Source organism: Schistocerca piceifrons, chromosome 1 (genome assembly GCF_021461385.2).
Source record: "Schistocerca piceifrons isolate TAMUIC-IGC-003096 chromosome 1, iqSchPice1.1, whole genome shotgun sequence".
NCBI classification, from domain to species: domain Eukaryota; kingdom Metazoa; phylum Arthropoda; class Insecta; order Orthoptera; family Acrididae; genus Schistocerca; species Schistocerca piceifrons.
Window position 1 is genome coordinate 853,323,314 of NC_060138.1, and position 22,739 is coordinate 853,346,052.

Here is a 22,739-nt window from a genome sequence, read left to right on the forward strand (position 1 = left end):
CAAATTCCTCTTCTCTCCAATTATGTTCAGTACTGCCCCATTAATTATCTGATCTATCCATCTAATTTTCAACAATCTTCTGTAGCATCACATTTTGAAAGCCTCTATTCTCTTCTTCTGTAAACTATTTGTTGTCGATGTTTCACTTCCATGCATGGCTACACTCCATACAAATACTTTCAGAAGAGACTTCCTGACACTTAAATCTATACTTGACGTTAACAAATTTCTCTTCTTCAGAAATGCTTTCCTTGCCATTGCCTGTCTACATTTTATATCCTCCCTATTTCGACCATCATCAGTTATTTTGCTCCCCAGATTTAATTCATCTACATTCCATTACCTTCGTTTCGCTTTTTTTTATGTTCATCTTGCACCCTCCTTTAAACACTCTGTCCATTCTGTTCAACTGCTCTTCCAGATCCTTTGCTGTCTGACAGAATTACAATGTCATCGGCAAACCTCAAAGTTTTTATTTCTTCTCCATGGATTTTAATTTCTACTCCAAATTTTTCTTTTGTTTCCTTTACTGCTTGCTCAATATATAGATTGAATAACATTGACGATAGGGTACAACCCTGTCTCTCACCCTTACCAACCACTGCTTCCCTTTATGCCCCTTGACTCTTTATAACTGCCATCTGGTTTCTGTACAAATTGTAAATAGCCTTTCGCTCCATGTATTTGACCCCTGCCATCTTCAGAGTTTGAAAGTGTATTCCAGTTAACTTTGTCAAAAGCTTTATCTAAGTCTACAAATGCCAGAAACGTAGGTTTGCCTTTCTTTAATCTATATCCTAAGTTAAGTTGTATGGTCAGTATTGCCTCATGTGTTCCAACACTTCTACGGAATTCAAACTGATCTTACCTGAGGTAGGCTTCTACCAGTTTTTTCCATTTGTCTTCTTCTTCTTCTTCTTCTTCTTCTTCTTCTTCTTCTGCTTTTACGGCCTCATTGGACCACTTCAGTCGATCATTTCTGGTCCTCTTCTTTGGTATTTTCCCCTTCCGAGTGGCCCAGTATCTCTTCATTCGTTCCGATGCTTTTCGTCGTTCCTTATCTGTAAATACCCTTTTCATTGTATGTCATTTGTCAATTTTTGATTTAAATCTTATTTCTGTGTCCCTCAACTTCTTTAAATTTGGCGTTTTGTTCTGCAAATCATCCAGAGTTATTTCCAGTTCTTCCATATCCTCTCTTATTTCCTTAAGCCATCCTCCTTGTTGTTTCAAATTCCAGAGTTTCTCAATAATTTTCCTTGATAATCTGGTTTCTGGTGTCCTCAGAATGTGACCACAAAAAGAGATCCTTTTCTTTCATATAGTATCAGTGATGGGCTCCAGTTCTCTCTATACCATTTCATTTGGAACTATCCGCCATTGCCCAGCTTTTTGGTATTTCTTATTTATGCATGTTCTAGCAATTCTTCTCTCTACTTTTAAAATTTTGTCAATTCTGTTTTTCTGGGTGACTTTAAAGAGTGTTTCACTTCCGTATGTAACCTCTGGTTGAACCACCGTCTTGTAATGTTTTAATTTTGTTTTAATTGATAGAAATTTTTTATTGTACGTAGACCATGTTAGTTTTTGAGCTTTTATCATTTTATTAGTTCTTGCTCGCCATGCAGGTTTCTCGTCCAATTTATGTGTTATAATTTCACCCAGGTATTTAAAGTGTTTCACTATTTTAATTTCCCTATTGTTCACTGTGATGTGATCTATTACAAGTGGATCCGTTACCATTATTTCAGTCTTTTCAAATGATATCTGGAGTCCTAATTTTTGTGCTATATTTTGTAAGCTTGTTATTTGTTTCGTGGCTTCCTGAATATTATTAGCTAGTAATGCTAGGTCATCAGCAAATCCCAAGCAATTTAGGTTTATTTTATCTTTCTTAGTTCCAATTTTAATATTCATAGGATTTTCCTTGTACCATTCTCTCATTACATATCAAAGAGCACAATTGAATAGCAATGGTGATAAACAATCTCCCTGTCTCAACCCTGTTTTAATCATAAATGGTTCAGATATTTCTCCTCTAAATTTTACTTTGGATTTGGTGTTTGTTAAGGTTAACTGTATCATTTTTATTAATTTAGGATGAAGTCCAAAATTCCTTAATATTTTCATCATTGAAGATCTATGGATGCAATCATACGCCTTTTTGAAATCTACAAAGGTTATGACTAGTTGTTTTTGCCTTCTTTTGTAGACATCCATAACTAACTTCAAGGTGATTATCTGTTCTGGGCAGCTTCTCCAGGATCTAAATCCTCCTTGATATTCTCCCAGATCCAGTTCTAGTTGATCTTTACAGCGGTTGTATAGTATTCTTGACATGATCTTATACGTGCAGTCCAAAAGGGAAATTCCTCTATAGTTGTCTGGATTTGATTTTTCTCCTTTCTTATGTAATGGATGTATTATAGCAGTAGTCCAATTTTCTGGTAATTTCTCTTCATTCCAGATTTTTACTATGCATTGGTGTAATGCTATCTTTACTGGTTCTGCTGTATATTTCCAAAGTTCAGCAAACGTTTGATCTTCTCCACTTGCTTTGTAGTTTTTGAGTTCTTTCAAAGCTCTGTAGACCTCATTAATTGTAGGTGGATTTATATTTTCTGCTGGTGTTTTAATTGGGGTTTCTGTGTTTACCTGAAGTTCTGGGGGATCTTCACAATTTAGTAACTTGTTAAATGTTTCTGCTAGAATTTCTGTATTTATTATCTTTATCTTTTAACATTAATGTTGGAGGATCATATCTTTGTAATTGTCTGCCAAATATTTTGTAATAGTCTCTTGAGTTTGTTTTTTCACTATTTGTTTCTATCATTAGAAGTATATCTTTTTGGTACTTACGTTTAACTCTCCTTATTATTTTTTGTGTTGTCTTCCTTTGTTTTGTGAGTTCCAAATATGATTTTTCTGTTTTTTCATTTTGATGCCTTAACCAGGCTTGGTGTCGATCCAACACTGCTTCATCACATTCATCGTTCCACCACTGGTGTTTTTTCCTTGGATTTATAGGGGCAACTTGTTCAGCTATTTGTTTCAATTTGGGAATTATTTCTTCCAGATCATGTTATTTTTATATCCCTGGTTTGTGCTTCATAATCCTCATTTTGTATCAGTTTATGAGGGTCATAGGTTCTCTTCTTCTTCTGGTGGGATTTTTTCTTTGCTAATGGGGTTAATTTAATTTTAATTTTTATCATGTAATGATCTGATCCGGTATCTGTCCCTCTCAGTACTTTCACATTGTAAATTTCCTTGTGGTAATTCTTATCCATGCAGACATGGTCCAGTTGCCATTCTCCTTTTTTCCAGTCTGGATGTTTCCAAGTTTTTAGTTTACTTGGTCTTCTCTTAAAATACGTCGACTTTGAGATCATGTCATGGTTTCTGCAAAATTCCACTAGTCTTGTGCCATTTTTGTTTGTTCTTCTTTGTGCTGTCCATTTCCCTATTATGTCTCTATATCTCTTTTCCCTTCCTAACTGGGCATTGAAGTCTCCAATTAAAATTTTGATGTGATTTTTATTAATGTTATTCGTCGTTTGATCTAAAAGCTCCCAAAATTTTTCTACCTCTTCTCTGTGTTCTTTTTTATTATTTTTATCATTTGTTGGGGCATGGGCATTTATTATTGTGTACATTTTATTTGCAGCTTTTAGAGTTAATGTTGAGAGCCTGGGAGATTGTGCTTTAAATTCTATTATGGACTCTATTATTTTCAGACTCACCACGAATCCTGTTCCAAATTGTGGACACTGTTTCATTACTCTTTTCCCTGGTATTCCCTTATAAATCCTATATCCTTGTGATTCTATCGGCTCCTGATCAGTATTTCTCATTTCTTGAAGTCCGGTTATGAGAATCCCCTTGCGATCCATTTCATCCGTCAGAATTTTGAGTTTGCCTGGTTGTATGAGGGAATTTATATTGTGTGTCGCAATGTAGTTTATTTGTCCTGTCTTGAGTTTTGGTCGTCTGTCCGTTTTGGGTATTTTCAGATGCTCCGATTCATCCAAGTTATCTTTCAGGTGACTGCCCACCGTATCCGAGTGCAGTCTTCCTTGGTTATTGCCAAGCAGTGGATTATTCCTTGAAAGATTTCCTTCCATGTTTGACTTTCAAAGGTAGTCAACCTTGTATGGAGCAAGCTCCGAGTTACAACTACGGTTGTTAGCCATAGAGGTTGTTTAGTGTTTGGTTCGCGAGAGCTATTTTATTTTGCTCAGGTCCGCCGGTAAACCGGTGAGGACCCCCCTATCCGCCACCTGGGACGCGCCACGTCGGAGTATCACCTCTCCGCCTGCTACGACACCGTAGTAGGTCTATAAAGAATTCATGTTAGTATTTTGCAGCCGTGACCTTTTAAACTGATAGTTCAGTAATTTTCACACCTATCAACACTTGGTTTCCATAGGATTGGAATTATTATTATATTCTTCTTGAAGTCTGAGGGTATTTCACCTCTCATACATCTTGCTCACCAGATGGTAGAGTTTTGTCGTGGTTGGCTCTCCCAAGGTTACTGAGTTCTGATGGAATGTTGTCTACTCCCGAGGCCTTGTTTCAACTCGGGTCTTTCAGTGCTCTGTCAAGCTCTTCACGCAGTATCATTTCTCCCATTTCATCTTCATCTACATCCTCTTCCATTTCCATAATGTTGTCCTCAAGTACATCACCCTTGTATAGACCCTCTATATACTTCTTCCACCTTTCTGCTTTCCCTTCATTGCTTAGTACTGGTTTCCCATCTGAGCTCTTGATATTCACACAAGTGGTTCTCTTTTCTCCAAAGGTCTCTTTAATTTTCCTGTAGGCAGTATCTATTTTAATCCTAGAGATATACGTCCCTACATTTATCCTCTAGCCATCCCTGCTTAGCCATTTCCATTATGTGTTTACTATGTGAAAAGTGCATTTTCTAAAAAATCAATTTTGTCAGTGCAATTAGCTGTAATGAGCAGTAAGATATAAAAAATGTTTTTCTTGGGATGTCATTTAGCATTAATAACTTGATTTCTGTGTTGTAATTATAGGGTGACAATTATGAACTGAATAAAATGAAATTGTCACAACTTCTGAATGGTTTGTGTTAGGATGTTCAAACTGCACGGTTGGCCACAGAGCATGATTGGAATCAGTATGCGCAGTATGGTTTGGTTTAGTGATGAAGCACACTTTCATCTGGATGTGTTTGTCAGTAAGCAAAATTTGTGCATAAAGGGGACTGAGAATCTGCATTTCGCGATAGAGAAGTCTCCTTCACTTTCAGTGGGTGGCTGTGTGTTACGCAGTGTCCAGTCAAGGAATAATTATTGTGATATTCCTTGATGGCACGGTGACTACCTTGCAGCACGTGAAGGTTTAGGAAGATGATTTCATCCCCATTATCCAAAGTGACTCTGATTTTGACAAGACGTGGTTCATGCAATAGCTCGATACCATCAAAGCAGGAGTGTTTGATGTCCTGGAGGAGCACTTTGGGGACTGCATTCTGGCTCTGGGTACCTAGAGACCATTGGCATGGGCCTCGATTGGCCGCCAGATTCTCTGGATCTGAACACATGCACCTCCTTTCGTGGAGCTATATTAAAGACAAGGTGTACAGCAGTAACATCAAAACCACTACTGAGCTGAAAACAGCCATTCAGGAGGTCATCGACAGCATCGATATTCCAACACTTTAGCGGGTCATGCAGAATTTCAGTATTCGCCTGTGCCACATCGTCACCAACGATGGCAGACTTATTGAACATGTCATAAACTAAATCCTAATATCTGTAGTGACGTTTACATGTTGATTAAAGTGTGTTTACACCGTAGTTTGTTACTAACAATACCAGAGAAGGAAAGTTGCTACTCACCATATAGCAGAGATGCTGAGTCGCGATAGGCACAAAGATTTATTGTGCCTATCGCGACTCAGCGTCTCCGCTATATGGTGAGTAGCAACTTTCCTTCTCTGGTATTGTTACATTCCATCCTGGATTTTCCATTGTAGTGTGTTACTAATTTATGTTTATCATATAAGTCAATAATTGTCACCCTGTAAATGCATCCAGTAGATAGTTACTTGTTTGTTACATACCAGTAGCCTGTCTAAAGTTCCAAATTGTGCTGCTTGTATATAAATTTTAACAAATAGTTGTTGCTGGTTCAGTGAATTTTATTTCCTTGTTGATTGTTACAGAATGGTCTCTTCTATAATTTGGCAAGCACTGATGGTCCTGTTGGTGAGACTGATGAAACAAATCGATCTCCCCAAGAGGAACTGGCTGATTTGAGGCGGCAGGTCAGTCTGTATGTGCTATGAGGGTGGAGTTGAGATGCAGGGGTGAATGAAATAATTGGTACAATAGTTTAGCATTTGCACCACAGTTCGTATAAATTCAGCATCAGTGTAAAAGCATCATAGTTCAGTGTGAGCAAAAGTGAAGTAAATTAGGAAACTGCCAAGGGAATGGTCTAACCAGACATGTCGAAACCTACCTGGGAATTTTGTACACAGGAAGAATACACAGATAGAAGTACAAAGTCAAAATTTTAGCAGCTAAGACACAGTGCAAGTGCAATTGTTGCTTTTTTTCTTCTCCTTCTTCTTCTCCTTCTTCTTCTTCGTCTTCTTCCTTTTTTTTTAAGAATTGGAAGTTACTCCTTTTTGCCACAAACTAACTGCTGTTAAGAGCAGTTTGTACAGCTCATACTGCCTAATGTGCCACATAACGAAGAGCTGATGCAGTCTTCATAAGAGAGTGGAGTGGAGCGTAGCGTGCAAAATTCCTGCATGCACACTTGCTAATTTTAAATGCACAAACCATACCAAAAATATCACATACCATAAATTTCTTGAACTTCCAGTTTGTATCGATAGTTAGACTGCTTCAGATGCAGTACTTACCAAGGTGACCATCAGAGGAAAAAAAAATCAGGGCTGTGTTTGATGTTGCATTGCAGACAACTTTCAACAGTTGAGCTTTTAATTTGTGGAAATGTGATATTTCTTACGCAAGCCGGGTGGTTGTAATTAAACTTTCTGTAGTTAACACATTATAACATGGAAACTAATTACCATATGAGTACCAAACTTGGTAGCATTAATGTCCAGATTATGGGATGCGTGATTTCCATGCGTCACAGCACCACCGACCAGTTCTGGCTATGCCCAGTAGGTGCTGTGATCAGTCATGGTGATTCATAGTCTGACACACCTAACCAGGCGCAGTGTGTTGATGTGTCAACATGAAATTGGAAAAAAGGAGCACGGCATTATTGGTGAAGCTCTCTTATTGAAACAATGGTAATGCTGCATCTGCACTTCAAGAATATCGCCAGCTGACAGGATCACGGAAGGGTCCTCTTTCTCCACCTGCTGTGGAGAGCATGTAGTAGTAGTTTGAATCAACTAGAGAACTGGGCGTCGCTCCGGGAAGAGGCCGACGGCTTGTTGCACCACAGGTTCTTGAGGAAATCGCTGTTGCTATGGTAGACAACACTGTGCGCAATTCCCGATCATCAGGTAGTGCATGTGCTGTGTCATGACAATTGAATATCCTGTGGTCCACTGTATGGAAGGTGCTTCAAACCATTCTCAAACACTGTCTGCACAAGATATGTATTGTACAGCAGCTTGTGCACCACAGGACCCACAACGACGTGTTGATTTCACTCTACACTTTCTCGCAAGGATTGAAGTTGACGAGGGCTGGCCCTGGACAATCCCATGGACAGGTGAATCTCACTTTCTCTGATGGGTGAGAGGAACATGCAGAATTGCGACCTGCAGTCGCTTTGCATGAAATTTCTCTGTATGGTGAATGTGTCACCATATGATGTGGCTTTATAGCTATGTTCGTCATTGGCACTTTTCTTTTAACAGGTTGGCGCTCAAGTACCAAAGACACAGTGTGACTGATCAGTGTTGCTGTGATACGCTTCGCCAGCATGTCATACCCGCCCTACAGGAGAGAGATGCGTTGAACTAATCAGTTTTCATGCAAGATGGAGCCACACCTGCTTCTCCGAAACACATTTGGAAATGATTAAATTATCAGCCGGTAGTTTCCAATTGCTTGGTCGGCACGAATAATTGATCTCACTCCCTGTTATTTCTGGTTGTGGGGCTATCTGAAGAACAGGGTTTACCGGAGGAACATTCACACACATGCTGATCTGATGAGCAGCACATCAAGAGAGATAGCCAGCATACCTACAGACATGCTTTGATCTTCTTTGCAGAACACAATCCTTCCCTTTCAGACACTTCTGGACACTGATGTGTGTCATATTGAGTCCATTTTGTAGTAGTAATGGTACCAGGATGTAATGGTAATAGCAGCACATTAAAAGTGTTAAAATTGGATTGATTCTGCATTCTCTCTTCCCCACATCCTTGAAATTAATACTACCAAGTTTTGTACTCATACGCTAATTAGTTTCCATGTTATAGTGCTTTAAATAGGGAAAGTTTAATTATAACCACCCAATACATCATTTTATAACAGGTCCTGTGACATGTTACAATAATTTTTAAAAAGTTTCCTATAGTTTCCACAAAGAATTCAGGGTGTCTATTGAATAATTGTTAAAAAATATCCTTATGCCATGCGCATCAGATAAAAGAAAAATTAATGCATTTAGGCACTTCACAGAAATTACTGGTTTTGATTTACATGGATTGGGGATGGATGCCATTGTTCTGTGTATTGCACTGTGTATCAGGCATAGTTGATCAGATTTGTAAAACATAGTGATGTAAACTGATAATGCACAAAGGACTGAAGTTTGAGCATTGTTTTGATGATAAACCTGAAATGACTGAGCTATTTTATGTTATATTGACTGGTATTTATGTGAAAAATGTTTTCCTTTGCCTAAAAAATTATTATAGAGGGGTTGAGATGCATTACCTGTGCCGGATGGAATCTGAATTTTATCAACAATCTCTTTGTTGTCCCCTTCACAGACAGAGGTGTCATCATGTTCAGGCTAAATGTCCGACAAAAGTGATGAATTATTTTGTACAACTGGTAAGGAGACATTTCAAATAAAATGTTCAAAATTATTCTTTCTCATTTTTTCTTGATTTTGATATTTCCTTTACAAGATTTTTTGCATTTAAACACTCGTTCCTTTTTGTTTGTGAGCCTGTTTGCTTTCATGTTCATAACAATAGGTATGAAGCTGCAGAAACAGTGATCCACTCTCACTTATCAGGGGCATTATTGTACACGAATGTGTCGTCCCACCTTGAAATGGTGCAGTGTGATTTGCATCTGGTTCTTTAACGAAATTTGACTATTTGGCTATATATCCAACAAATGCTGGCCTCTTCATGTCACATGTTTCCTACAGTATTGCCTATTAAGGTATCTGCTCTACACATTGGCCCCAAGTAAACTTCGTAATTTTGTGACTTCCTGTTCCATACGATTTCATGATTCTGCTTAATTACGTCAAAGAAGTTTGGAAATGAAAAATTTTCATCTCACTTGCAATTTGGAGGGTAGGGACACCCACATCTCCCTCTGTAATGGTACAGCATCTCTCATCAGCATTTCTAAATCTTTTGAATATTTTTTTCCCACTCTTGCAAATTCCATTTTGGTACATATTTCTTACTACTTCGTGTCAACCTTTTTTCAGATTATGCAGTCCACATTCAGATTTTACCAAATGAAACTGGCTTTCCACAATGCTCCATTTGAAGCACTTTCTCTTTCCTCCATTTAACCAAAAATTCACAGCCTGATTTTCTTTGTCACTGAACGATGTTACTGTACATGTTTCCTTAGGGCTAAGAAAATATTCTTTTTATGGACTGTTACTGGCACAACAATTGCCTTTAAAAACCACAATTCATGAATTGACAGTTATCACCTATTTCTTCTAAAATTTAATATTTTCTTATGTAAGGCTGACAACATTCAAATCAGTCCAAAAAACAGACAGATGCTGTTAGGTTTATATGAAGAAAACATGATGAATATTAATTCAGTTTTATCTCCATTCTCAATACTTACAGAAATTTGCTTTACATTTTGCCTGTTAACTGATATGCTGTCAATCAAGTACATGTGCGTGCTGTGTTGTGCATGCGCAGTATGCCAGAGTTCCGGTAGGAGTGTGCAATTCCTCCAGCAGCCTGGCAGGCTATGAATTTGCCAGTTTCAAAATATTTTTTAAAGAAGTATTTAGTGCGCCTTAGCAACTAAAATTTTGACAGTATATTTCTTCAGCTGTATTCTTCGTGTATAAAAAATTTCGTCATTTCGGCTTGGACCATTCCTTTATGACTGCACAGTGACACCTTGCAGAAGATACCTTGACTCATTTGCAGTGCTGGGAAAAGTTACTTAATTTGAAAATGCCACACATGCTGTGACCATCAGCGAAAGATAAACAGTTCACCATGAAGTTGACAAGTGGTTCTATACACCACCTTCCCCTACCTCTCTGCTCGCTTCCCCCTGTATAGTTTGCACTGCAGTCTTCCCCAAATGATTATGAACAATCAAACTGCACACAACAGTTTCTCTTACTGTCACTGCTGCACATGTACTAACAGGCTAACCATCATCTGTACACCTCAAAACACATTTGGCCATGCTGGGACTCTGTACACTGACTACCGGTTTTGTGTGTTCTCAAATTTGAGATACCATCTCAGCTGTGTATGTACTGGTTTCCTTATGTGATATTAAAGTTGGAGATGACAGAATTTACGAATTATTGCTCATGTTGGCATAACCTGTTACTGTGGGTGTTTGCAGATGCTGTAGCTGTAGCTCTCAAGTTGTTCTTGTGAGTAGGCTTCAGCTGTAGATCTCCATCTTCCCTACCATACAGTGGCAACTTGCAGCTGAACCCCATCACAATCATTGCCCATCCTCCTCTGTGCTTATATGGGCCATGTTATTTTGTGGCCACTCTAGTGATCTTGACCTGTTTTCCATTTATCTATTTTTAAAGATAGAGATTGTGATATAGTGCTGAGAAGTTTTCAGGCTACTGATAAGTTTTTCTGTATGAGAAATGATAAGCAAGAGATCAGATATCGTGCTTAGACAGGTTTTGTACGGACACGCAAATACATTTCCATTTTGTATATTACTCTAAAGCCACTAGGAATTGGATTGAATGTTTTTGTAATGTTTTCTTTGTTTATGTAGAATGATGCTTTACTTTTAACTCTTTTGAAAAACTGACCATAATTATTTGCAGTTTATCAATAAGTCCCTACATTTGTGAATATATGTTTCCTTTTATGCTTACAAATTATCATTTTAATTTTTTCCTTAAATGAGTTGACACAGTTTGAGGACAATCCACTATTTGTGACAAGTGGACTAAAATTCCTGTTTCACTGTCCTGATTGAGATTTTTCATGGTTTTCTTAAATTGGTGCATGTATTCCCTTGAATAGTGCTACAGATTACGTTCATCCATAAGTCAGTACTTAGGACAGATTTCAATGGATCATTAAACTCTGTATACTTCCCAAATTGTGTTTTTAGAAGAAATTGTAGAAATAAGAAATACTTATATAAATTAATTTTTTCTAGCATAATGTGCTTGTTGCTTCTTTTTATGTGTCCAGTAACTGTCTACATTCCTTCTTAATCAGTTCTGGTTAGTGTTTCAGGGGTATATTCATGATGAGTTTCTGAATAATATGATTTATGAAGCTGGTATTGTTAGGTGACTATAAAGTGTGATTAACAGATCAAATACAGAACTGTTTATGATCTAACACAAAATACAAAATCCATGATTCTCCTTTATAAATCTCTGTAGTGCATTTATAAAAACCCAATTGCTACCATGTGGAATCTTAATCCTTCATAAAATTACAGAAGATCATTATGTAAAGTATGTATTTTAAAAAGGAATGACTTTTCTATTAATACACACATTGTTAAATGTGTGTGTATCTTTTTCCCCAGTCATTTTTGTTTGTTGTCATACAGTTTAACATTAAAATTTGGTTATATATCCTACAGGTGGTTTTCCTCCAGCAGCAGCTAGAAGATAAAGAACGAACCATCCAGCTGCTTCAGGTGCAGATGACGAAGTACACGGACAAAGCACGTGAGAACAATGTGCACACAGACCAGGCAGAAACTATCAACGCTGCCACACAGACTGAGAGAGTAAGTTAACATAATAGGGACATGTCAGCCATACTCATTTCTTAAACATGAACATTTTTAAGGGAAAAAATAGAAAATAGTCGAACTGAGGTAGCAGTACCCAGCTACACATACACCCTTTCCACAACACAATGTTTCTTAAAATGCAGTAGCTAAAATGTAGTTTCCAGTATTTTGATCAGAGGGATTACCAAGCCATAGAGTGAAACTCTTTCTTGAATTAATGAGACTGCTAAACACACAGTAGACAGAATTTTGAAAATGGTTTCTGGCTTTTCCTACAGAACGTTTTCCTTCATATTGTACCAAATTTATTTGGGCCATTCTTATGGGCTCCACTCTCATTACACCATTGCAGTGTGGAAGTGCTGATTCAGTCTGAGAGGGCCATCTTCTGGCTTTCTTCCTCATTTATTCATTCCTTAACTTATCCAGCTTAGTCTTCTGGATGGTGGACTAAGGAATTTAATTTCTGTAACTGCAATCCCTATGATTCTTTTTGTGGGGACACATGCTTCAATAGCACACAGGTCATTAATGGTTTGAAGTAGCTGTTGTACATCACTGTTTTTTGCTTTTTCTGGAATAATGTTGTTCCATAAAATGGTCTCATTTGTTGGTACAATTCAAATCCCACTTGGAGTCTGTTGGTGATCTATCTAATCAAATTATTCAAGGGGATGTTATTTCTGAGGTACAGAGTACTCTAGCTCAGGGGTAGTCAACCTCTTTTACCAACCAAACACTTTTGTGGGCCTGTTAGCAGCAAAATTTTCTAACTGTTCACTGTTTCCACAGTACTGATGTATAAAGTAGGGAAGTAACTTTAATTTATAAATTTATAAATTTATAAAGTAGACTTACGTCAAAATTTGTATGAAAACATAATGAAAATGTTTCTAAAACCCCTACTGCCTACCATCCACTATAAAATTTGGAAGGCCCACTCATGGACAATAGGGACCAGGTTGACCACTACTGCTCTGCCTGGTGGTCTTGTAATTTAACACTTGCAGCATGCCTATCTTGGCTAACTGCCTTTGCCACTCTCTTGGTGTCACTGATGTGGAGGCAGTATTGCTGGAACTAGGATTTCCACAAGTTGAGTCTGGTCTGAACTACTACTGTTCCACCCTTTATCATGGAATCCTCTGCAAAATCAGTTGCATTAGTTCACAAAAACCTTTTGTGATTTTGTGTATTATATCTTCTGTAACACTGATGAGCAGTAGTGGGGACAATGCACTGCCTTGCTGAACTCCTCTGTTGGTCTCAGACTATGAATATCACCCTTTTGCACCTTGTACATGCCTTGCACTATCCTAGTACAGCATCTGAATTTCCTTAAAAGTCCTTAAAGTGCATAAACTTATTTATAAATAGCCCTACTCATAAGACATGTATGTGCTTAAGCAAACACATTGTTTACAGTTGAGACCAGTCTCTGCTGGGCCTTCGTTGCTGCAGTCCCTCCCATCAGACTCTGCAAATGGGCCATTGGTCAGGTAAGATTTGAAGGTGTTTAAATTTACTTGGGAGGAAAAAAGCATTTTTCCAAATATATTAATAAAGTCCAAAAACTTTTCTTTAACTTGACAAATTAGCATTTACTTCACTTGTGAGAGAATAGTGACTAATTTTGTGTGTGTGTGTGTGTGTGTGTGTGTGTGTGTGTGTGTGTGTGTGTGTTTGTTTTCATTCACTCATTAGGGAAAGAAATCTGAAACATTTTTAATTTTCTGTTATTGCTGCCACCAGCTTCCGGATTGGAAAGGTAGTGTGTGTGTCCCATGTTGACCTAACTTGTGGTATTATTTTAATGATGGCAGTCAACTTACTGTGCCTGCTGCATTTAATGCATTGTCATTCATTGTGCCTGTCACAAAAGATACTGTAGTATCATATATATTTATAATAGTTAATATTGTGAAAAGTATGACATATAAAACATAGTACTTTCTAAAAGTGCCTCTATTTGCAAGTTATGAGAAAAATGGGGTGTTGCATGCATATCATGGCATTTTGATATTGAGTGAGTATCACACATTGAGGCTTTCCTTGTTAACTACTTGAAAACTTACAGGAAAATTAGTTGTTATACAATAAAAATGCAAGCACACACACATTCAATCAGCATCTTTATGCAAGAAATTAGAATAGTTGATCACAAAATGCAAACCTCTTCTTAACAAACACCAGATATGTAGTTGGTCATAAGGCTGCCACACTGTGTGCACGAAATTTAGAAAGCTGCGTTTAAAGTGCTAGTTTAATCTGTACTCATTGCATGCAGGCAGTAAGTGCCTTAATGCGTGGAAATTTGTTATATAAATCACTCTAATGTACAAAACTAAACTTGAATATGATTAGTGGGGTAAATCATTGAAGTTTACCCATTCTTTGAAGATGTTTAAGGATTGTTAAAACTGTTTCCTATTCTAAAGCTTCACAAACACTGCACTTCGATTGTGGTATTTTAATATTATCTTCTGTTTTATCCATCATCTAGGAATCTTTTCTACTCTGACAGTTCACCATTCTCCCTCACATTTTTATTCATTAATTAATTTCCTGCTCAGAGTCATTCATTCCATTCTAACACTGGTCATTTGCATAGATTGTTGGAAAAATTGTAACTTACGTTCTTCCAGAAAAGCACATCCGTAATTTAGTTGCTAACATTATTCAGAAATTCTAGTATGGGAATTAACTATTTATGTCTGAAGTTTCTTCTACTGCGCATTTTCACTTAGCCTTTTTTTTTTTCAACATTGATAAGTTTATCAGAAGTATCTTTTGACATTAAACAACAAATTTTTAAGAGCAGATTTTTAAAGTTTGAGTGATTTGATTCTCTAATTTAGAGAACTAGCTTAGAATGTTCAGTTGTCCCATTCTAAATAACGTAAATAGGTAAATGGTGTTTAAACCACAGTACCGTCTTTTTTCATGCTGCTGTGGTTAGTCTTATGGAGTAAGTACAGTGTAATGTTAATTTTGTAATTCAGATTTCTTGCTGATTTGAGAGAAACCAATATTTTTTTAACTTTCTTGACCTGTGAAAGTTCTTTCATACCATTTTGGCTCTGTGTGCAGTGTGCTGTCCCTGCTTTGTTTGTGTTTTGTAATCACTCTCACTCATGGCCACTCATAATCTTGTAGCGCACAGTTACCTTATATAGTCCACCTACTTTCACTTAAACTAGAGGCAATTTGTGTTTCTATCACTCAGCACTTAATCTTAAAGGTGAGTGGTGGTATGTTCCCACAAACTACATTTAATTCTGTCTGGGATTTCCAGTAATCATTACTACTTCATGTCTCAGCACAATAAAACTTAGTGCTTTTGTTTAATGAAATGAGAAAGGATGAATGACAGAAATTGGGTTTTTTATTTATATTTGTGTGGCACAAGATCAAACTCTGTAGTAAAATGCAGTAAATGTCTTTCATGAAATGAAAAAGTTTGTTCATTTAAAAACAAGTAGTTTGAACTACCTGAAAGGCAAGTATATCTTGTCATTGTTACATAGAGATTTTTCAGCGGTATAAATTAATTGTTCATAGAAACACTGAATGCTGGTAAGACTTTCTGATCATTGTTTGTTACCATAATGCCTATTGTCATGCAGTACCATATTGCAGACTGTAGTTGTGTGCAGGCAAACAAGTAAAAAATTCGTAGAAAAGAATGCAAGGAGTTGTCAAGGCTTGCTGAATCTCGTATCACATGTACCTCAGTAAATGACAAAATATAGATGGCTAAATATTTGTGGTTTGAGCTGACGTGATAGGAGGAAAAACAGTCAGTTTAAATATTTCACAACAGAAACTAATACGTGATTGAGAATACCAGATTTCATATTAACATTTGTCACTAGTTTGCTCTGAATACATTATAGTTGTCAAAAAAAAATCAGTGCAGTCTGTTTAGTGTAATGTGCTCAATCCTGTTGTGCTGTGACATGAAGAAGCTACAAGTTACAGACATTAAACAGAAGAAAGTCAGGGATTGGATAAAAATATAAACTGTGTAGACTCCGCACATGTGGTGGTGAGTGGCAGAATACATGCACATCGAATGTGTTTGTATACCACTCAACACCTCTATGTGGTGAGTAGATGGCTGCCTGCTTACATGAGTTAAGTTTGTTGTTCTTGAACTGGAAGTTACATGTGCCAGACAAAAGAATTTTTCTGCAGATTTAGACATTGTGTTGCTATCAATTTTTTTGTGTATGATTTCGGTATTGTTGCCAGATAACGTAAGTGTAATGTGGGTTTGATGTATAGAACTTCCTTCTTTATGTGACTTCTGAAAGTAGTTGTGTGTGTGTGCATGTGGTTTCTTTCCCATTCATACGGATTAACCAGAAATTGGTACTGTTGTCAGATGTACTCTGTTGGGATGCTTCATGATAAACTGATTTGTCGAACTTTTAAATCTAAAGAATGCACAATGATAAAAATGCAAATGTTAAGACTAACCATAAAGCATATCAGAAGTAGCAGAGGTACATTTTACAGGTAGAATTGACTATGCTAAAGCATTGTGCAAGATATGTACCACTTTTGTGGAATCCTGACCAAATCAAAATTTAAAAATGAATTTCTAAGTAATGTTAAGATTCATTTCTTGCCCAGAATGCTGAACTTAATGGTGCAGGGTCCACAACTGTTGTAATTATTCAGAATCAATAAACAGCACCAGTAGCACTTCCATTCTCAGTTGCCAAAACTGGTTTCTTCCACCAAGACTATCTTCAGTAGCTATGAACCTAGCATCGTGGTAGTACACGGTCAGTGTATATGCTTCCGAGACACTAGGCTCATAACAGCATGAAAATGGCCTTAGTGTCCAAAACCGGTTGTGGTGACTGAAAATGAGTGCTACTAGTGCTTTTGATTGATTCAGAGTAAATGTTAAAGCTATTCAAATATGGTTTTGTGCTTTTGTTACTGGGGGTGAGACATTGATGCACAATTTCAAGCCAAAAACAATAATCGAAGCCATTCGTGGAAGCAAACAATGAAAACTTTATTTTAAATTTTGATGTGCTAAAGCATGAAATTTTTATTGTGTTCCACTCAAAAACATTTGGAAATGGAAATTCCAGCCTGGATTTTACAAGTAATTAATTTCAACAGCTGAAGGTGACTGTCTTTTAAAAAGAGTAAAATGACTTCAAAATTAATAAGTATGGCTGTACCTGGTAAATTTGAAGTCAGTTTAATCTTTTTGCCTTTAATTGTTAAAATTACTTACTTGTAAAATCCAGGTTGGAATTTCCACTTCCAAATATTTTCGAGTGGAACGCAATAAAAATTTCATGCTTTAGCACATCAAAATTTAAAATCAAATTTTCATTGTCTTTCACTTGGTAATGACTAAAGACTGAAACTGGAATAGTAGATATTACAAATAATTGAGAGATAACATTGTCACCTTTAAAGTTTCCCAACAGTGAAACCCATCCAAAAGAAAATCATCTGCTGGAGAAATTAAGGCAGGTGTTTACTAGGATGCAAAATGTATTATTCTTATTTATTATTGTTCAGAGTTTGACAGAACTATCCCTCATTGGTTATTTCTGTTTGCTCCCTCATAGGTTGTTATTTCTCTGTCTGCAAACACCCATATATACCCAGAGCTCCGTCTGACATGATGTATCTCAACAAGACAGATGACATGGGGTGACTAGTCCAAAATGTTTATTAGTGTGACACACAATTTGTCAACGTGGCTGATAAAGTGATCCATCTGTCAATGTCAAATATTCCTTCATAAATTTAGATTGGAAATTTTGAAAGGATAATGCTTCAGTGGGTAATGAGGAGAAGAAAGCAGCCTCATTGTTGTGTTGATACTATTTTTTATTTATTCAGTTTCCCACAATGCACGTTACACCTAGTTCAAGGAATCTTCAGGTTGGTTGATAAATGTTCATAAGCATGTTGTGGATATCAAAGATAAAACACCCACAAAAATAAATTGCCCTTATTATGTGCAAGAAAAATAGAGGCAAATGCATGCTCCCATGACGTATTTAAGCATTACATGACAGCATTATTCGCCTCGACTATTTTTCTTGTACATGAGGTAAATTCATTTTTGCAGTTGTTTTATCAGTAACATCAACAAGTTGCTTGTTGTAGCTGTGGTCTTCAGTCCTGAGACTGGTTTGATGCAGCTCTCCATGCTACTCTATCCTGCGCAAGCTTCTTCATCTCCCAGTACCTACTGCAACCTACATCCTTCTGAATCTGCTTAGTGTATTCATCTCTTGGTCTCCCTCTACGATTTTTACCCTCCTCGGTGCCCTCCAATGCTAAATTTGTGATCCCTCGATGCCTCAAAACATGTCCTACCAACCGATCCCTTCTTCTAGTCAAGTTGTGCCACAAACTTCTCTTCTCACCAATCCTATTCAATACTTCCTCATTAGTTACATGATCTACCCACCTTATCTTCAGCATTCTTCTGTAGCACCACATTTCGAAAGCTTCTATTATCTTCTTGTCCAAACTAGTTATCGTCCATGTTTCACTACCATACATGGCTACACTCCATACAAATACTTTCAGAAACGACTTCCTGACACTTACATCTATACTCGATGTTAACAAATTTCTCTTCTTCAGAAACGCTTTCCTTGCCATTGCCAGTCTACATTTTATATCCCTCTACTTCGACCATCATCGGTTATTTTACTACTCCCTAAATAGCAAAACTCTTTTACTACTTTAAGTGTTTCATTTCCTAATCTAATTCCCTCAGCATCACCTGACTTAATTTGACTACATTCCATTATCCTCGTTTTGCTTTTGTTGATGTTCATCTTATATCCTCCTTTAAAGACACTGTCCATTCCGTTCAACTGCTCTTTCAAGTCCTTTGCTGTCTCTGACAGAATTACAATGTCATCGGCGAACCTCAAAGTTTTTATTTCTTCTCCATGAATTTTAATACCTACTCCAAATTTTTCTTTTGTTTCCTTTACTGCTTGCTCAATATACAGATTGAATAACATCGGGGAGAGGCTACAACCCTGTCTTACTCCCTTCCCAACCACTGCTTCCCTTTCATGTCCCTCGACTCTTATAACTGCCACCTGGTTTCTGTACAAATTGTAAATAGCCTTTCGCTCCCTGTATTTTACCCCTGCCACCTTTAGAATTTGAAAGAGAGTATTCCAGTCAACATTGTCAAAAGCTTTCTCTAAGTCTACAAATGCTAGAAACGTAGGTTTGCCTTTTCTTAATCTTTCTTCTAAGATAAGTCGTAAGGTCAGTATTGCTTCACGTGTTCCAACATTTCTACGGAATCCAAACTGATCTTCCCCGAGGTCGGCTTCTACCAGTTTTTCCATTCATCTGTAAAGAATTCACGTTAGTATTTTGCAGCTGTGACTTATTAAACTAATAGTTCGGTTATTTTCACATCTGTCAACACCTGCTTTCTTTGGGACTGGAATTATTATATTCTTCTTGAAGTCTGAGGGTATTTCGCCTGTCTCATATATCGTGCTCACCAGATGGTAGAGATTTGTCATGACTAGCTCTCCCGAGGCCATCAGTAGTTCTAATGGAATGTTGTCTACTCCGGGGGCCTTGTTTCGACTCTGGTCTTTCAGTGCTCTGTCAAACTCTTCATGCAGTATCTTATCTCCCATTTCGTCTTCATCTACATCCTCTTCCATTTCCATAATATTGTCCTCAAGTACATCGCCCTTGTATAAACCTTCTATATACTCCTTCCACCTTTCTCCCTTCCCTTCTTTGCTTAGAACTGGGTTGCCATCTGGGCTCTTGATATTCATACAAGTCGTTCTCTTCTCTCCAAAGGTCTCTTTAATTTTCCTGTAGGCAGTATCTATCTTACCCCTAGTGAGACAAGCCTCTACATCCTTACATTTGTCCTCTAGCCATCCCTGCTTAGCCATTTTGCACTTCCTGTCGATATCATTTTTGAGACGTTTGTATTCCTTTTTGCCTGCTTCATTTACTGCATTTTTATATTTTCTCCTTTCATCAATTAAATTCAATATTTCTTCTGTTACCCAAGGATTTCTATTAGCCCTCGTCTTTTTACCTACTTGATCCTCTGCTGCCTTCGCTACTTCATCCCTCAGAGCTACCCATTCTTCTTCTACTGTATTTCTTTCCCCCATTCCTGTCAATTGTTCCCTTATGCTCTCCCTGAAACTCTCTACAACCTCTGGCTCTTTGTTTATCCAGGTCCCATCTCCTTAAATTCCCACCTTTTTGCAGTTTCTTCAGTTTCAATCTGCAGTTCATAACCAATAGATTGTGGTCAGAATCCACATCTGCCCCAGGAAATGTCTTACAATTTAAAATCTGGTTCCTAAATCTCTGTCTTACCATTATATAATCTATTTGATACCTTTTAGTATCTCCAGGATTCTTCCAGGTGTACAATCTTCTTTTATGATTCTTGAACCAAGTGTTAGCTATGATTATGTTGTGCTCTGTGCAAAATTCTACAAGGCGGCTTCCTCTCTCATTCCTTCCCCCCAATCCATATTCACCTACTATGTTTCCTTCTCTCCCTTTTCCTACTGATGAATTCCAGTCACCCATGACTATTAAATTTTCGTCTCCCTTCACTACCTGAATAATTTCTTTTATCTCATCATACATTTCATCTATTTCTTCATCTGCAGAGCTAGTTGGCATATAAACTTGTACCACTGTAGTAGGCATGGGCTTTGTGTCTATCTTGGCCACAATAATGCGTTCACTATGCTGTTTGTAGTAGCTAACCCGCACTCCTATTTTTTTTATTCATTATTAGACCTACTCCTGCATTACCCCTATTTGATTTTGTATTTATAACCCTGTAATCACCTGACCAAAAGTCTTGTTCCTCCTGCCACCGAACTTCACTAATTCCCACTAGATCTAACTTTAACCTATCCATTTCCCTTTTTAAATTTTCTAACCTACCTGCCCGATTAAGGGATCTGACATTCCACGCTCCGATCCGTAGAATGCCAGTTTTCTTTCTCCTGATAACGACGTCCTCTTGAGTAGTCCCCACCCGGAGATCTGAATGGGGGACTATTTTACCTCCGGAATATTTTACCCAAGAGGACGCCATCATCATTTAATCATACAGTAAAGCTGCATGTCCTCGGGAAAAATTACGGCTGTAGTTTCCCCTTGCTTTCAGCCGTTCGCAGTACCAGCACAGCAAGGCCGTTTTGGTTAATGTTACAAGGCCAGATCAGTCAATCATCCAGACTGTTGCCCCTGCAACTACTGAAAAGGCTGCTGCCCCTCTTCAGGAACCACATGTTTGTCTGGCCTCTCAACAGATACCCCTCCGTTGTGGTTGCACCTACGGTACGGCCATCTGTATCGCTGAGGCACGCAAGCCTCCCCACCAACGGCAAGGTCCATGGTTCATGGGGGGGAACAAGTTGCTTATCAACATTTATTGGCCAATCTGAAGATGCTTTAAACTAGGTGTGTCATTGGTGACTAAATAAATGGTAATTTCAGCATCAAAATCAAGACGGTTTCCTCCTCATTCTGCATACTGGTTGCTGTGTCACCACAGCGTGGAGTGGAAAACTTTTGTCACAGGCTACTTGCAACTAATGCATCACAGGATTGATACTGTTAATAGCTGTTCAGCTGCTGTGGTATGTAATCTTGTAACTAAAATAATAACCAGTTGTCAGCTGCACAATTTCTGTAATTTTTTCAGTTTCACTAAAATAAAAAAATACTGTGTGGCTGGCAATTTACTTTTATTTTGGTGAAAATGATATCCCAGAAACCAGACTTTTCTGTGGGTCTTACTTCTCATAGTACCTATAGTAATTTACAAAATTTGAAAAAGGTAACATTCCCCATAATATAATTACAAAATAATGAAAAAATTCGTTTTAATGCTCAGGAATGTAATTTAAATGTCAGTAAAACTGACAGTAAGGAAATGTGTATGAGAACGTAAACACTGTTACATTCTCCATAAACCGATTTGTTGGTTACTGAATTGGTGGCTGAAGCAGGTTTATTTATATCAGCCTCTGAGTGAAAGACACACTTCACTCTTTCAGAATGTGCTATTTTGTGTCAGAAAATGCCAGTATAGTACAGTAAATAACCATAAGGTAAGAAACTCTGTGCAATCCACAAGTGTGAGTGATGGGGTTAAATTTGTCGGACAGAAGTTAATTTTATTCAGGGCTCACTTTTGAAGAAGCTTTGGGACCAAAGTAACTTCAATATTTTATTTATGGATCTAGTATTCAGCAACTGTAGTATTATTTTTTCAGGATAAATTTGTCATCAGTTGCAAATCAGTAATATTATCTTTACCAGCTTTGACAAATTAGTCATCTTCAGAAGCTCACTTTACCTGTCGGTCAGTATCTTCATAGGAAGATAATGCCATGGTATGTTCATGTATATAACATGATTATTTTAAACCCTGTTTACAATAACTGAATCACATCAATGTATCTGTTGTGCTAGCAATAGCTGTCCAAATACATAACTTTCTGAACATAACATAGCAGTATCCTTCTATGAAGATGATGATCACTG

General features: G+C 37.5%; 1 protein-coding gene across 1 annotated transcript in view; it reads left to right on the forward strand.

Moving 5' to 3' along the window:
• The window catches only part of LOC124715651, a 622,306-nt gene that overhangs the window by 592,127 nt on the left and 7,440 nt on the right, over positions 1 to 22,739 (forward strand). Inside the window, exons 15-17 of the mRNA XM_047243112.1 lie at positions 6,203 to 6,304; positions 12,012 to 12,161; positions 13,593 to 13,666. Of these exons, the coding sequence (XP_047099068.1) occupies positions 6,203 to 6,304; positions 12,012 to 12,161; positions 13,593 to 13,666 (326 nt within the window). The remainder of the gene's footprint in view (positions 1 to 6,202; positions 6,305 to 12,011; positions 12,162 to 13,592; positions 13,667 to 22,739) is intronic.